Consider the following 14928-nt stretch of genomic DNA (forward strand, 5'->3'; position numbering starts at 1 on the left):
GGTAGTGGAGTGGTGCGGTTGCAGGGAGAAGAGGTGGAGAAGGTGGAGGAGTTCAGGTACAACAGTGCAAAGTAATGGAAAGTGTGTTAGAGAAGTAACGAAAAGAGTGCAGGCAGGGTGGAGAAGAGTGATAGCAGGAGTGATTTGTAATAGAAGAGTATCTGTGAGAGTAAAATGGGAAAGTTTATAGGACTGTGGTGAGACTAAGATGTTGTATGGTTTAGAGCCAGTGGCATTGAGTAAAAGACAGGAGGTGGAGCTGGAGGTAGCAGAGCTGAAGATGTTGAGGTTTTCGTTGGGAGTGACGACGATGGACAGGATTAGAAATTAGTTTATTAGAGGGATCGTGCATGTAGGACATTTTGGAGACAAGTTGAGGGAGGTGTGACTGAGATGGTTTGGACATGGGCAGATGTAGAGGACAGTGGGTATGGAGACGGATGATCCGCTGTGGCAACCCCTAATGGGAGCAGCCGAAAGAAGAAGAGCACAATTTAAAATGTGTGAGCAGATGTAAATTAATGAATAAATGCCTGGGTGAATGAATGAACTGATGGGTGGATTAATAAATAATTGAATGAATTAATGGAAAAAATAAATGGATAAATAGTTGAATGAATAGATGATGGATGACTAAATGGATAGATAGATAGATAGATAGATAGATAGATAGATAGATAGATAGATAGATAGATAGATAGATAGATAGATAGACTCGGATTTTTTGTTCGGAAGTGCTTTTAATTCTTTTTTCATTCTTTTTTTGTGCTGCGTTCATAAAGAAATCGAAAGATTTCCGACTTCCAAGTAGGAGCCATACTTTTGAGCGCAACTCCGATTCCAAGTTCGATTTCATGACGTCATTTCAACATCGCAGCGCTCAGAACAAAAAAAACAACAACAACAACAACAACAGCCGTCTCATTGAGTTCACGGTATATTGTATTGTATTGTATTTCCAAATCCTGGTGAAAAAAAAGTAGTAGACTCCAAGTCGGAAGTTCCCAAATGTCGTAAAAGCATATAAACAATCAATAAATTAAATAAATAAAACCGCGGCAGTGGGTGACGCCATGTCCGCTGTTAACCCGGAAACCGGCTGCCATGTTATAGTTTTTTTTTTTTTTTTTTTTAGCGCTTTGAGTCGCTTTGGTTGGAGTTTTGAAGGCGAATCCGTGTCGTTTTCAGGGCGAGTATGGAGGTAAGAAGAGAAGCCGAGAGTTACTCACTGTCAATAGCTCATCTGTCTGGTCCCTTCTCCACCTCCGACATCTTAGTTCACACTTTGTTCCTCTTGATTGTCCATGAAAAAAAGGAGTTTACTGGAAAGAAAGAAAGCCACCAGACCCAGAGCGCTCCTCAACAACTAACTTCCTTGTTCTTAGCCTCCTAGCAGCTAGTCTCAAACCAGCTGGAGGATCATCTGCTTCCAGAAAACGACTTTCCTTTACACTAGTTGGGAATATTGACTTCGTTCGATCAACAGTCACAGCACAACTTCATGATTCTGCTCTTCGAGTTAATAAAACCGAGTTAGGAACTTCAAGCTTCTTCTCGATCTTCATTGAAATCTCACAAGTTTCCTGAACCTTCTGTGGGGTGTTTCCTGAATCATGGTAGAGCTAGAACCTGTGGGGTTTAATTCAAGGTTCTGGGGTGTAAATATCAGGCTTGATATTAGAAAAATATTTCACATGGAGCATCTGATCTGGTGTGATTATTGTAACTGGAGATGAGAGAACGTGAAGTATAGAGAATTTAGTGGTAGATGACTGAACAATGAAACCCTGACTCCTTTTGCTTTCAGTGTGATCTGAATCCTGTATTTTTTTTTTCATCTGATTAAATATTAATATAAAAAATTCAGAATCATTTATTTTTTAAATCAGCTTGAATTGAAAAAAATAAAAAAAATAATATATATATATATATAAAATTATAATATAAATTGATTAATTAAATAGGCCAACACAAGTTTTCTATTAGTAGACTATTTTTTATATATATAACAAGCAGTGGCGGATCGTCATAATCACAGACTTGCGTTTTAATATACTTTTCCATAAATGTATACAATTATTTCTGTCTATTATTTTCATTTCTAGCTTTTTCATAGCTTTTCTCTTGGTTACGCTGATTCCAGTAGTGTCTGTTCATGTTGTCCAATCGTATTTCAGCCATCACGTTGCCAGGGTCAAAGGAATTTGCCTTGAGGCCTTCAGAATCAACAGTGCCGGCACCTATAGCTTCAAATACATGACAATGAAGCTGTTGCTTCAACCAATTAGAGTCGAGTTGGCATCACCGGGTCCATTTAGCAGGCGTACAAAACATGCACATTTTTCAGATCTTGGTGGAGCTCGCAAACTAAGTCTGTAGTAAACTGCGCAATCTCAAATATATTAGTATTATGTAATAGCTTTTTTTTTTTTTTTTTTTTACCATAATGCCTAACACAGGAGAAGTAATTATTTTTGTCTCAGATTTACTTACAAGGCCATTTTCAGAACATCTAGACATTGTTAGGAACGGTCAACCAGTTTGAAATAGTTTTTAGGCTTTTTTAGGAACCATTTTTTTGTATTCTCGTCTGTAGAATTTGCATTAAAACACAGAATTTGCCTTCATTTCAAATCCCCAGAACAACCGTAATCCCCGGGGTTAAAGAACTCGAAAGGAACTATAAAAATGCATTAAAAACCAGTAGTAATTTAGCAAATTTTGCAGTAAAATGCTTCTGCTAGAGATGATGTATGTGGGTGGTGCAGCTGTGGCTGCAGTGAAAGGAGACTAGTTGAATAGTGTTCATTGGCTTTCTTGCTTTAGTAACGGCGTTCGTTCTCGCTGTATGAGATACCTGTCTGTGATGCGGCACTCTGTTATAGTGTGTTTCTCTGTAATATTGATGGTTGTGTCAAAATGATTGTATTAAGAGGTATGGACATTACTGAAGGCCTTGGTGTGAAACGCAAAGCCCACCACTGAAAAGGTAGATTTTGCCTTATCAATATAAAGTCTTGCCTTTCAATACAATGGTAAATGCATGCTTAGTATTGCATGTTATAAGTATATCACTACTATGCCATTGTGTCTTTTAATAAGCTCATCTCTGATTCAAGAATCACACTGAATCAATTAGGCTGAGCCGGCTCTGCTCGGCCCCTTACGGACTGTTCCACTTCACTAATAGGGGGAGGGTGTTATTTCCGGCAACGCGACTCCTGTTTTTTTCCTCTGTTTCCTGCGTGTAACCCGAACGATCGAGGGTAGTTGTGCGTTCTGCTTGATTTGCGTCAAGTCTATGAAGTCCAGTTTTTTTTTTCCCCCACACGTGTTAAATAGTATGAGCATCGTTACCTCCCCTGTTTTGGAGCGTCTCAAGTTGTGAGGTCGAATCCGTATCTCGGGTTTGATTGAGCAGCCTGTGGCAGGACGCAGAGCGAAGAAGGAGAAGAACAGGAGAAGGAGTGAAGGGGAGAAATCCTCCTGTGTGTAATGCGATCCGATGTTTCGGACCGATCTGACGGGATTTGAAGTCGACTGACAGCGCTCTAACAAGTTAGAGAAGTGACAGGCAGAGTGTGATATATGAATGATTAAATACTGTTGTATAAACATGGAAGACACTGTAATGTTTAATTCTTTTCTGTAATTACATATATGCTGCTTGCAGGGCTGTGTGTATATAAAAGCACCTGCTTTGGCATGGGTGGAGTCAGACAACAGGGGGTGTGAGATGCTCGATCTTCCCATACTGCGGAAGGTGGATTTTGGCTGTAGCCAGTGTCCGTGTGTTTAATCCTCCCCCCATGTGGTTGTCATTCAAAAGGAAACAGTGTTAGCAGGGAGACAATCTGCTAGCACATTTGCCTGGTGGATTTCTGTTGCTTTCTTTTGTTGTTGTTTTTTATAGACATAAACGATTCCGATCGCCGTCTTTTTTTTTTTTTCTTTTTTTTTTTTTTGCACGGATTCACGACGCCGGAAGTCGTGCAAGCGGCCGCGTGCTACGCGCAACGCACTATGCGTCAGTCGTGCGCGACAGCCCGAGTCGTGTGCGAGAGTGCCTTGTGGATTTAACCCGGGTTATTTCAGGCCCAGGAGTGAACCTGGCCTGGGTCAACTGGATAAAACAAAAACCATTTGGAAACCAGCTCACCCGGCGGATTTTCGAGGCGACCCCGCCGGCGTCATCCTGCGGTTCATATTTCATTGTCTTTTGCGCATGCTCAGATAGGTCATCAGATGGATCTGAATTTTTACTCGGATCTGACCGATGGCACCGGACAGCCGGGGGATCCCGAGTTCCTGGACGCACAAGCCTTTAACGGATTCGATACTGTTCAAAAGGTGATCGCTGTAATCCTTCAAAAATGCATGTCAGTGGTGTGAACGTGTTGGACTGCTGATCAGAAGGTTGTGGGTTAAAATCTCTGCACCAACAGGCTTCCAGGGCTGTGGTTTTGAGCAATGACCTTTACCTCCTCAGTACCTGTCAAAATGGAAACACCTGGTGTTTGCATGCATGCTCCATTTGTTTATGCAACAAACTATTTTTTTTTTGTTTGTTTTTATTTAAGTGATCAAACAAATATATAAAAATCACAAGTAACAGCTTTACACGCTCTCGGCATCTGGACCGTTAATTTCTCCAAACATTCAGTTTAAATACTTTGCCGTGTCGCCTGTAAAACCTTCCAGAGGTGTTCACCATATGGAGATTTCCTTCTTGCAAACCTATTCATCCCAGAGCAGTTAAACAGGATTTAGGTGCAGTGACGGGGCAGGCATTTCTATTATTTACCAATCCAGTCAAATGTTTGTTTTCTGAATAACACTTACCTGGCTCGGGCGTATGCTTTTGGCTCGTTGTCTTGTTGAATGTTGGAGTTTAGCTGCAGTCCAAACACAATTGCATGGTGTTGAAGTATGGAATGGTTGCCATATTGGTTCAGTATTTTATTTTATCTGACAAGTCTTCAACTTTCCCTGCTCTAAAACAACCCCAAACCTTTAAGCTTCCACCTCCATGTTTGATTGTCTGCTAACGTCTCTCGTGTTGTCCTTTTTTCGACTCGTCTCTCCACTTTCTTTCGGTTCAAATTCTTGTGTGTTTTTGCCTTTTAACTAGTTTGTTGCAAAAAGGAACGTGCATGTGTCAAAAAAAAAGACGAGGTGTTTCCTAAATTTTGACCAGCACTGATAATGTAAGTCAAACAGCCAAATACCTTAAAAGTACATGACTTATGAGTGATGCTGTAATTTCACTATGTCTGAGAGACGTAATGTCACAGCAGGACTTTAGCTGTCTTCGGATTGGATTCGTTTATCAGCGGGGCTTCAGTTATCATCTCCACTGGCATAAAACTCTGGTCCCAGTTTTCCCAGACAGCGATAAATTGACCACATGAGGAGAGACAACTGGGTCTTAATTCAATCTGGGGTGATGTGAAGTTCTAACAGTCGGAAATTATAATAAAACGATAATTAAATATTTTTTTGAGACTCAATCGTGTAATGGATCAATGATTATAGTTCAAGAATATACCAGAAGTCCAGTAGTCAGAACCCCCCCCACCCCTCATGACTCGAGACAGCATCTGCATAGATCATCACAGACGTGTATGATGCAGACTAAAAATTTTCCCAGTTTCTTCAGAATATGATGCACAAAATCATGTTTTACAACACTATGGGGTTTTTTGTTTGTTTTTTTGGGGTTTTTTTGGGTTTGTTTACTGTTTCGGTTTTTTTTTTGTTCTTGGCTTCTGCAATCAAGTTCAAGAGCTCTTGCTCGTCTTTTTTTTTTTTTTTTTTTTTTTTTTTACAGTGGATGTGGTATTGCTAAGAAATTCTAGGAGAAAGTGTGTAACTGTTTAGCTAGCTTACCCTAGATCTTTAACATTATGATATTAGAATAAAATTGTGTACTGGGTCTTCAGGCAGTGGGATACATATTTAGCGAAGGGCTAAATTCCCCTGGCAACAATGTGTGAAAATTGAAGACATGATTTGAATTAAACATTGAAGAATTGTCGATGGAGAGGCAGGGGATCAAAAGAATGTTTGGTCAATATTAACAATGTCTGTTATAATAATGAATGTGCAACTTTTTTGTTCCCTTCGACGCCTGTCTCATTTTGGATTATTTGTTTTGGATTCATTTTCAGTTTCCCGGAGGAAGCGACAACTTTTTGCCCATCAGTGGAGAGGGCCACCCTTTCCTGTCCTCCTCCGAGGTACCTCTCCACTCCACATACTCCCTTCGAATCCAGGATGCCGAGGTGCTTTGCGTACATAGTGTTTTACTTCTTTCTGTCCGTGTTATTGTTCACGTTTTGCACACTGAAATCCCAATCTTAAAACTAGAATTAAGTGTTTGTCGACTTGCCTCTAGTTGTGGAGACTCTCTTGGCTACACATTTATTTTGAAGTGATGCTTTACAGGTATTAAAGAGGTTCCCTGATAGTGTGTACCTTTTATCTAGAAGTGTGAGTGCATCTAGTGCACACTAAAAACCTTCACTCAGGGGATCTACTGTATCCACCTTTCCAATGCAAAGGTACATTAAAAAGGTACAAAAGTTATCCCAGTGATGAGAAAAGATCCTTTTTAATCAGTGGTAGACAGTAAATGTCATTTCTCTCATGTATTTGTACTTTACAGAATTATTTCCAGTTGGGGAAACTTTTACTTCACTACATTTCAAAGTGAAATCAGTCAATCCTTTTTATAGCAACTTGTTTTGATTGGCGCTTGGTGGTATATACTTATCATAAACGTACAGTTCAGCATCAGATACAGCAGGCAGATCATTTCTAAGAGGAATGAACAATGAAAGAAACTAACTGACTGTTTGAATCAGTGTTTGTCTCATCAATATCAGTCTATTAATAGATTGTTGTGCTAAGAGAGTCTTTTTACATAAACTGAGTTAATTAAGCAAAAGTTTTGTGACAAAAATAATAGGAAAATTTTATAGCTGTAATAAATCATAGCACTTTGGATTCTTAAGTAAATTTGAAGGCAAAAACATTTGTACTTTTACTGAAGTAATATTTTTCCTGAGGTAAAATATTAGTTTAGTAATATGTGTTCTTTGTCTCCATTTCTGGATTTTCTGATATACAGGTATTTGTTTGTCTACACTATAGTTGCAAAGGGGCAGAAAATCTCAAACTTTCTATGGGAACTCTGTTCAGGGAATTTAGCAAATTTCCCATGTTGGAAATGTTTGAATTTATGGGAATTTATTTTGAATTTTGGGAAATTTCTATAAGCTTTATTATATACAAATGTAAATATAAATATTTGTTTGGTCATAAACTGCCTCTGCATGCAAACTGATACAGATTAAAAAAAAAAAAAAAAAAAAGACTTTTATTTTGATTTAATTGTTAGTATAATTTTGTGCTTACATACAGCACAAGGAAGCTTTAAACAAAACTGTATGCAATTTACATAAAATCTTTCCAAGATAAATATTTTTTTATATATACATAATTTTGTGTGCAGGTTTTAATAAATGGGTGCGTTGTGTTACAGTGCATGTAGGAGATATGGTCTTAATAGTTCTGCACTAAATGTGCTGTGTACATGTGATTGATAAATTAAATTGAAATTGCAATAATTCTGGTTGTTTTAACCAACATTATTCTGCAAGATTTTATTTTTCAACTACATTTAAGTTACCTTTTATAGGCTAACATGCAATTCCTAGTTTATTCCTATTCATTTCCATATATTCCCAATAATTCCAATGTAAAGTTTTCATTTTTGAAAATCCAATTTTGCAACTGTAGTCTGCACCAACAAATTGACAAGACACTTCTCGAAAGTTCGCATTGACTTTTTTCAGATTTTTTAGGTCATTTATTTATTGCTACTAATAGTGATGCATCTTTATTTAATGTTCACACTGGCAGTCTGTACAAAAAAATACGGACAAATCAGAAAAATGTCTTATTATTACGTTACGTATTAAAATGATAACTGTATAACTATTACAGATTTGGTCAACTGGTAATTTTTGTATTCTGTGTGCATCTGCAACCTGATCATCTTCCTCCTGCAGACTTTCCACACACCAAATTTGGGTGATGAAGAGTTTGAGATTCCCCCTATCTCCCTGGACCCCGACTCGGCTCTCAGCGTTTCAGATGTGGTGTCACACTTCGGAGAGCTGGAGAGGGGTTCAGCCCCTGTCGTCCCCAGCAATGCTGTGGTGCAGGGTGACGACCCTTCCTTCGCTTCAACTTTTGTTAATCCAACAACACAAGGGCTTGAGCATTTGAGCCTGATGACCCAGCAGGGAGGTGGACCGATGTTGGGATCAACTCTGGGAATGGTGAGGAAACCTCTATCAGTGTAAGATGTTTGACTGGGTGGTAGGTTCCTAATATATTCAAATAGGTCTGCTGGAGATGTGGAGATGTGCTGGAGATCCAATATGTGTATAGATTAGATTCAACATTGTCATTGTGTGTAGTACAGGGTTAATGAAACGCAGTTAGCTTCGGAAGTACAAATAGCAATGTTTATAAATAAATCCAATATAAATATCAGGGCTGTCAAAATTAACGCGTTACCGCAGATTAATTTAAACGCCACTAATCTTATTAACGCATGATTAATGCAGCATGCATTTGTGTGATAATTTTTACGAAAAATCTAAGCGAATAATTGCGAAAGAGGCGAAATTTAAACCTTTAACACAACACACGTTTATTCACGGCGTTCACTTTCTTAATTCAGATGTATATATAAAAAAAAACTTTGTTGTTTACATTTTTGTATCTGTGATTGTTGATTTTTCAATAAAAAGAATTGAGAAAAAAAAAAAAAAAAAAACTTTGTAATCACCAAAAATTTGTTTTACTTTTGCGGAAAGTCTCACAACAAACCTCAAAATTCCGCCATGATGCAAACATCCGGCAGTTAAAACCGTCCGTGTGGAAACATAGTAAAAGTTCTGTTTGGTGTCCTGATGATTTATGTAATTTAAAACACCATAATTACTTGTGTTCATTAGCCACAAGGGTATTGAGAGAGGCTATTAATGATGTAGGTGAGGTGTTCAGTAGGGATGAGATTAGAGCTCTATAGCAGGCCACTCAAGATCTTCCTCTTCAAAGAATGTAAACCAGATCTTCAAAGAGCTCAGTTTGTGCACAGGGGCATCACAGTGCTGGAACAGGTTTTGGTTTCCAGGTTCAAGTGAATGGAAAATTTTATAACAGCGCATCTAAAGACCTATAGTGCCTTCAGATTTTTGGTAACAGTTTGGAAAAGAAACAAATATAACAGGAAAGGTCAGGTGACCCAATACTTTTGACAGTATAGTTTTTATAAGGCTGGATTTAAAAGGGAAGACTTGAAGCCTGGGACACTATTTTTAACAGTTTTTGAGGAGCAGTCGGCTTTAGTTTTTTTTTTCTGCACCATTGCTCTGGTTGGACGGCGTCACCTGTTTTTTCAGCTGATTCTGCATGGTGGAAAAGTTATGTCTCTTACACAAGTGCGGAACGTACACTTACGGTTTGCTGTGTCAGATATTCCAATAATACTGAAAAGGTGCAAATGTGAAGATAACACAGAAGTGTATTATGTGAAAGTAGCCAAAAGTGACATGTATTTGTGGTCATTTAATATGATTTTTTCAAGTTTTCTAATTCTACTAGAATATACATATATTTGTTGAAATAAGTTAACAGTTGAAACAGTGAATATAGCCAACACGTTCACCTCTTTTCTTGAAGAGAATCGGTTCTAAAACTGAACATGTTTCTTGCAGGATCTTGGACATCCAATTGGCTCGCAGTTCAGCAGCTCCTCCCCCATGACCATCGACGTTCCACTACAAGACATGAATCATGCCCTGCTGGGGCACAATCCACTGACCACCATTGACCAGTCAGAGCTTAGTGCCCAGCTGGGTCTTAGTCTAGGGGCCGGGACCATTCTGACCCGCACACACTCACCTGACCAGCCACTATCGGCTACAGGCTCACCTTCAGAATCCCTACAGGACGACGACATGGACGACTTCCGAAGGGTGAGTGCCTCAGTTCAGATCACAAGTTCAAGTATACTGAATTGAACTCAATGTGCATGGTCACAAACATCGTAAAACATCTTGACAGGTCCTATTAAACTACAATATAAAGTCTTGAAAATTGAAATCTAATAGACACTAATGGTCATTCCTTCTGTCCCGTTCCTTTCCTCCTTGTGTCCTTCTCCTTTTGACCCAGAAGAGCGTACTGGTGGAGTCCCCTCTCTCTGTCTCTCCCGGTGTTATCTCTCTCTCACCTGCTCTCTCAGAACAACCTGCCATGTCTATGTCTTCAGTACCACCCACCTTGGCCCGTAAAGCTGTAGGTGTTGGAGGAGGGGCCAAAAAAGGCAAGAAGAAAAAAGACCCCAATGAGCCCCAGAAGCCAGTTTCAGCTTATGCGTTGTTCTTCCGTGATACACAGGCAGCTATCAAGGGCCAGAACCCCAACGCCACGTTTGGAGAGGTGTCCAAGATTGTCGCTTCCATGTGGGACAGTCTCGGGGAGGAGCAGAAGCAGGTGTGACTTTCTTAATTGATTGAGTTTTCCGGACGATAATTGGCTTCCAATTGGCAAAATGTAATTTTTGTGTTTATTGAATAAGCCACATTCGCCCGAAAAATTGTTGAGGTAGCAGTTATTTCTAATGACTCTGTTTGGTTATGCTGTTTGTGCTTCAGGTCTATAAGAGGAAGACTGAAGCTGCAAAGAAGGAATATCTTAAAGCCCTGGCAGCGTACAGAGCCAGTCAGCTATCACAGGTAACATGCAGTCAGCCAGTCATACTGCTGAAGTGAACAAATACTAACGAAACCGTGGTATACTGGTGAAATCGTATTTCTAATCCTTTTTGACCTTTTGCAGCCCACTATTGAAGTGCTGGACACTGCGCCTTCTCCACCCTCCCCTCCTGTTGTGGCTCCCATTGTGACTCCTGCCTCTGAGGCTCTGCCCCCACAGCCCACACCCACACGCTCGAACCGCATTCCGGTGCATGCACCCGACAACAACACTATCACCAACATTTGCACGTCGAACATCATCATCGACCTGCCGCAGGTGACTACGCGGTCTCGCACGGGCGCCCACAAGCCGCCTGCTCCTTCGGCTCCGCCCACCACGCAGACCCCGGCTCTGCCTATAGTCACCAAGATCATCATCCCCAAGCAGCCTTCAGCCCGCCAGCCGCCACCCCTGCAGCAGATGCAAAACACACCGCCGCCCCCACGCCTCCAGCAGATGGTGCATTCTGTTGCCCCGCCGCCACTTCAGGCCAAACCTCGTGGAGGGGGTGCGGTCGGCCAGGCCGCCGCCCCCTTTGCCTCCACACCTCCTCCTCCTCTGCAGATCAAGATAGTTCCTGCCCCTGCCCAGGCAGATGTGGCCACACCCATTATCGTACATAGTGCCACAGATGCATCAGCAGATGGCGCCACCATGGAAGTGGACGTGGCGCAGTCTGCTAATATAATCAGCGCCGAGTCAGAGGAAGGGGTATGACAAATAATTACATTAGAATTAGCATGCTCATATTGGCCAGTAATGACTGATGTTCCTCCTCCCTCCCTCATTCTTCATTTTCATTTTTTTGAAAGTGGGGGACTTTGAACTGACAAATCTTTTATTACAATTTTTAATTCTTGTTCTTACTTTCTTCTTTCTCAGATGGAGGTAGAGCTGAACAGCTCTCCAGCACATGAGTTGACTTCCTCTTCAGGTCATGCTGTGTGTGTTCGTGCTGGTTGCAACAACCCACCAGTCGAGAGCAAAGACTGGGACAGAGAATACTGTAGCAACGAGTGTGTGGCCACGCATTGCAGGTGTGGAAACATACACAGGCGTGCAATAATATGCATATTATAATGTTATTATACATATTATACGGTTTAATTGCTAAACATAATATTGCTTGTAATAAACAGTTTATTATTTTTATTATTATTATTATTATTAACATTTGTAGACATCAACAGTTTACATATTTAAAACAGTTAAAATAACATGCCTGCTTTGGTAAATAATATATAAAATATTTGATCTTTTTATTAAAAAAATTAAATGTATACAAATAAAATAGAATAAATCTAATTAATTCCAAACACTTTTGTTATATTGATTACATTGAGTAATTTATTAAATTAGCACATTAATTTGATTAAATAAAATTTTATAAATATAAAAAAATATATATATTAAATAGTTATATATTTATGTAAATAGTTATATATTATATTTATATAATCTTTAGAATATAAAATATTAAATGTAACACACAAGCATTTTATATATTTTATATTCTAAAGATTTACTTAACTGTTCTACTTATTACAACATACTTTAACAAATGTCTTCATTCCTTCCATCCCTCATCCATTCACTCCCTCGATATGCAGAATTGTCAGGATTTTCTCCTTTTTACAAGAAACTCTTGAAGCTGGACATAAATATATTAATATATTTTTGAAGGAACTCAGATTTTAACTTAATGTTCCTCACGTAAAAATGATTGCATCATTCATTCATTCATTCATTCATTTTCTCCCGCTTATCCGTAATTCGGGTCGCGGAGGCAGCAGTCTAAGCAGGCCCCCGCCTTCGACTGCTGCCCAATCCTCACAGCACCGTCCCTTACGGTTCCTCCTGCAGGTGGTGAGCCCACGGGAAGGCGGCCCCACGTCACTCCGACGTCACGGACCTTGATATTTCCCTCGTAAGGGACCCCCGGAGCATAGAGGGTTAAGGGCCTTGCTCAAGGGCCCAAGAGTGGCAGCTTGGCGATACCGGGGCTTGAACCCCAGACCTTCCGATCGACAACCCAGCGCCTTAACCGCTGGAGCCACCACTCCCCCCTGCATCATATTATTATCATTATTATTATTATTATCATCATTCCAATAAACATGTGAACCGAACAGAAAGCCGTGTTCACGAATACGTGTACTATTACACCACTACTATATGTTATTTTACTTGTTAAATAATAATGAATAAAAATAAATATTATAGATTAAATGTATCTAAATACTATTATTTTTACACAGTAATTTAAACATGTTCAGGTTTTTCATGACCATCACCTTGTCAACTTGTTTTATATTTGCAGTTTAGCTGAGCACCGTTTTCTTTGCTCTTTTCCCTCAGGGACGTGTTCATGGCCTGGTGTGCGATCAGAGGACAGAACTTCACCACAGTCACTTAAAACCCAGCTACAGATCATCCAGCGATGCAGGGATGAAGGCAGAGAGAGAAAGAATGTGGAGTGTGTATTTATAGATAGATTTTGAGAGGAATATTTTTGAATCGGTTGTTGCTTATCAGTACTTCCATCTCAAGCTAACAGTGAGGGTGGTGATTTTAAAGAGATGAGTTCACCGGTCAGCAGCAGTACACCTACCTGTATGTGTACAGTGAACTTATTAACTGTACAACAGGCAACACGGTCAATTCATTAAGGTACAATTTAAATGTGATATTGGTTTGGAATTTATGGAAAAAAATATCATTAAATGTACCAGTTTTAGGGGGGAAACCTTGAAAGAAAGCAAAATGCTGGTTGAAATGTAGAATTTCTTTGGGGGGGAAAAAAAGAATTTTGGAAGAAAAAAATAAAACCTAAGTAACTTTGCCAGTTATTAGTTCAGTCTCTTTATCCCAAATTTTTACACCCAAAAAAATTCCCCTCAACCAGTCAAATTCTTTGTGGAGTGGAAAAAGTGTTGAACATTTTGAGGAAAGAAAAATATACAATTCAATACAAAATGGCTCATTAAAAAGGTACCACAGGGTTTTTTTTTGTTTGTTTGTTTGTTTTTTTATTTTATAATTTGTTAAATATGATAAAAACTGGAATTGTAAAAGGACAATGCAAGACTTTTTTCAAGTTCAATAAATTGTAGTGCTCCCAAAATGTGCAATTGTATTTCCAATTGGGCAAAATGGAAAATCTGAAGGACTAGTTCTGTTACGTACAACTGTAATTAAACATTTCCAAACTCGAATCATAGTGAGTACACAAAAGACTCTGAATTGATGCTCTAGTGAAAACATTGGCATGGGTAAGATACACTATTTTGAACAATGAGGCAATTTTTTAATTATGATCATCTCCTGCCACATGAAAAAGATCAGTGTTTTATTTCCCATAATGGAGTTGGTTCTTTATTTTACAACCAGTAGGAGAGAGGTTTGTTGGAGACAAATTGCAGAATTTCTATTTTATATTCTGTTGCAAAAATTTATTTTTTTTGGTTTTTTTTTTTTTTTTTTTACTATCTTGCAATCAGTGAAGTAGACATTTTCATGCAAAATAAACATCATGCATGAGTCTCTTGTGTTTTGTGTATTGCTTCTTGAGCTCATATGTGAGTGGAGAGTGGTAGCTTAGTTGTGTGATTTTATAGATACATACAGTACATACATACGTATGTACATAATGCGTTAATGCAAATTCATTTTAACAGCACTAATTTTTATTAATGCGATTAACGCAGCGGGAATTTGTTTGACAATTTTTATTTTTAAAAATATGAGGTGAAATTAAAACCTTCAACGCAACACATTTATTCACGATGTCCCTCCTTTACTCAGATATTTAAAAAAATTATATATATATTATATACTCCAACGAAGAATCTTATAATCACTAAACCTTTTTTATTTAAATCGGTAAATATTTGTTTTACTGATGCGCCAAGTATCAAATCAAGCACCAAAATCCGGCAATTAAAACAGTCCGTGTAAAAACATAGAAAAAGTTCCTTTCGGTGTCCTGATTATTTACATAATTTAAAACATTTACAATAGTTATGAGCTGCCCTGTCATCTGAAAATGTATACAGGTATGAGTAAATTGCACAGTGCAAAGTAAGAGAT

At 38.9% G+C, this 14928-nt stretch overlaps 1 protein-coding gene and 1 long non-coding RNA gene across 5 annotated transcripts; one reads left to right on the forward strand and one right to left on the reverse strand.

Moving 5' to 3' along the window:
* The first annotated feature begins 1047 nt into the window (after positions 1 to 1047).
* On the forward strand, positions 1048 to 14380 carry tox4b (TOX high mobility group box family member 4 b). Of its 4 annotated transcripts, none has more exons than XM_083532864.1 (9): positions 1048 to 1201; positions 6171 to 6284; positions 8076 to 8348; positions 9795 to 10055; positions 10258 to 10575; positions 10737 to 10817; positions 10921 to 11550; positions 11722 to 11876; positions 13198 to 14380. In XM_083532864.1, the coding sequence occupies exons 1-9, from the start codon at positions 1196 to 1198 to the stop codon at positions 13253 to 13255; spliced, it is 1896 nt and encodes a 631-aa protein (XP_083388990.1). In that variant the 5' UTR covers positions 1048 to 1195; the 3' UTR covers positions 13256 to 14380. The 4 variants fall into 4 exon arrangements, with proteins under 4 accessions (XP_083388990.1, XP_083388991.1, XP_083388988.1 ...); XM_083532865.1 differs by having other exon boundaries at positions 6171 to 6239; XM_083532862.1 differs by lacking the exon at positions 1048 to 1201 and adding an exon at positions 4216 to 4350.
* LOC310721405 lies at positions 3756 to 8272 on the reverse strand. The gene is made up of 3 exons (XR_014532026.1): positions 6787 to 8272; positions 4624 to 6393; positions 3756 to 4492 (listed from the first exon to the last, which is right to left on the reverse strand). It is a non-coding gene; the product is annotated as an uncharacterized lncRNA (long non-coding RNA).
* Positions 14381 to 14928: the final 548 nt, after the last annotated feature.

The sequence above is a fragment of the Silurus aristotelis genome (assembly GCF_946808225.1).
Source record: "Silurus aristotelis genome assembly, chromosome: 27".
NCBI lineage: Eukaryota > Metazoa > Chordata > Actinopteri > Siluriformes > Siluridae > Silurus > Silurus aristotelis.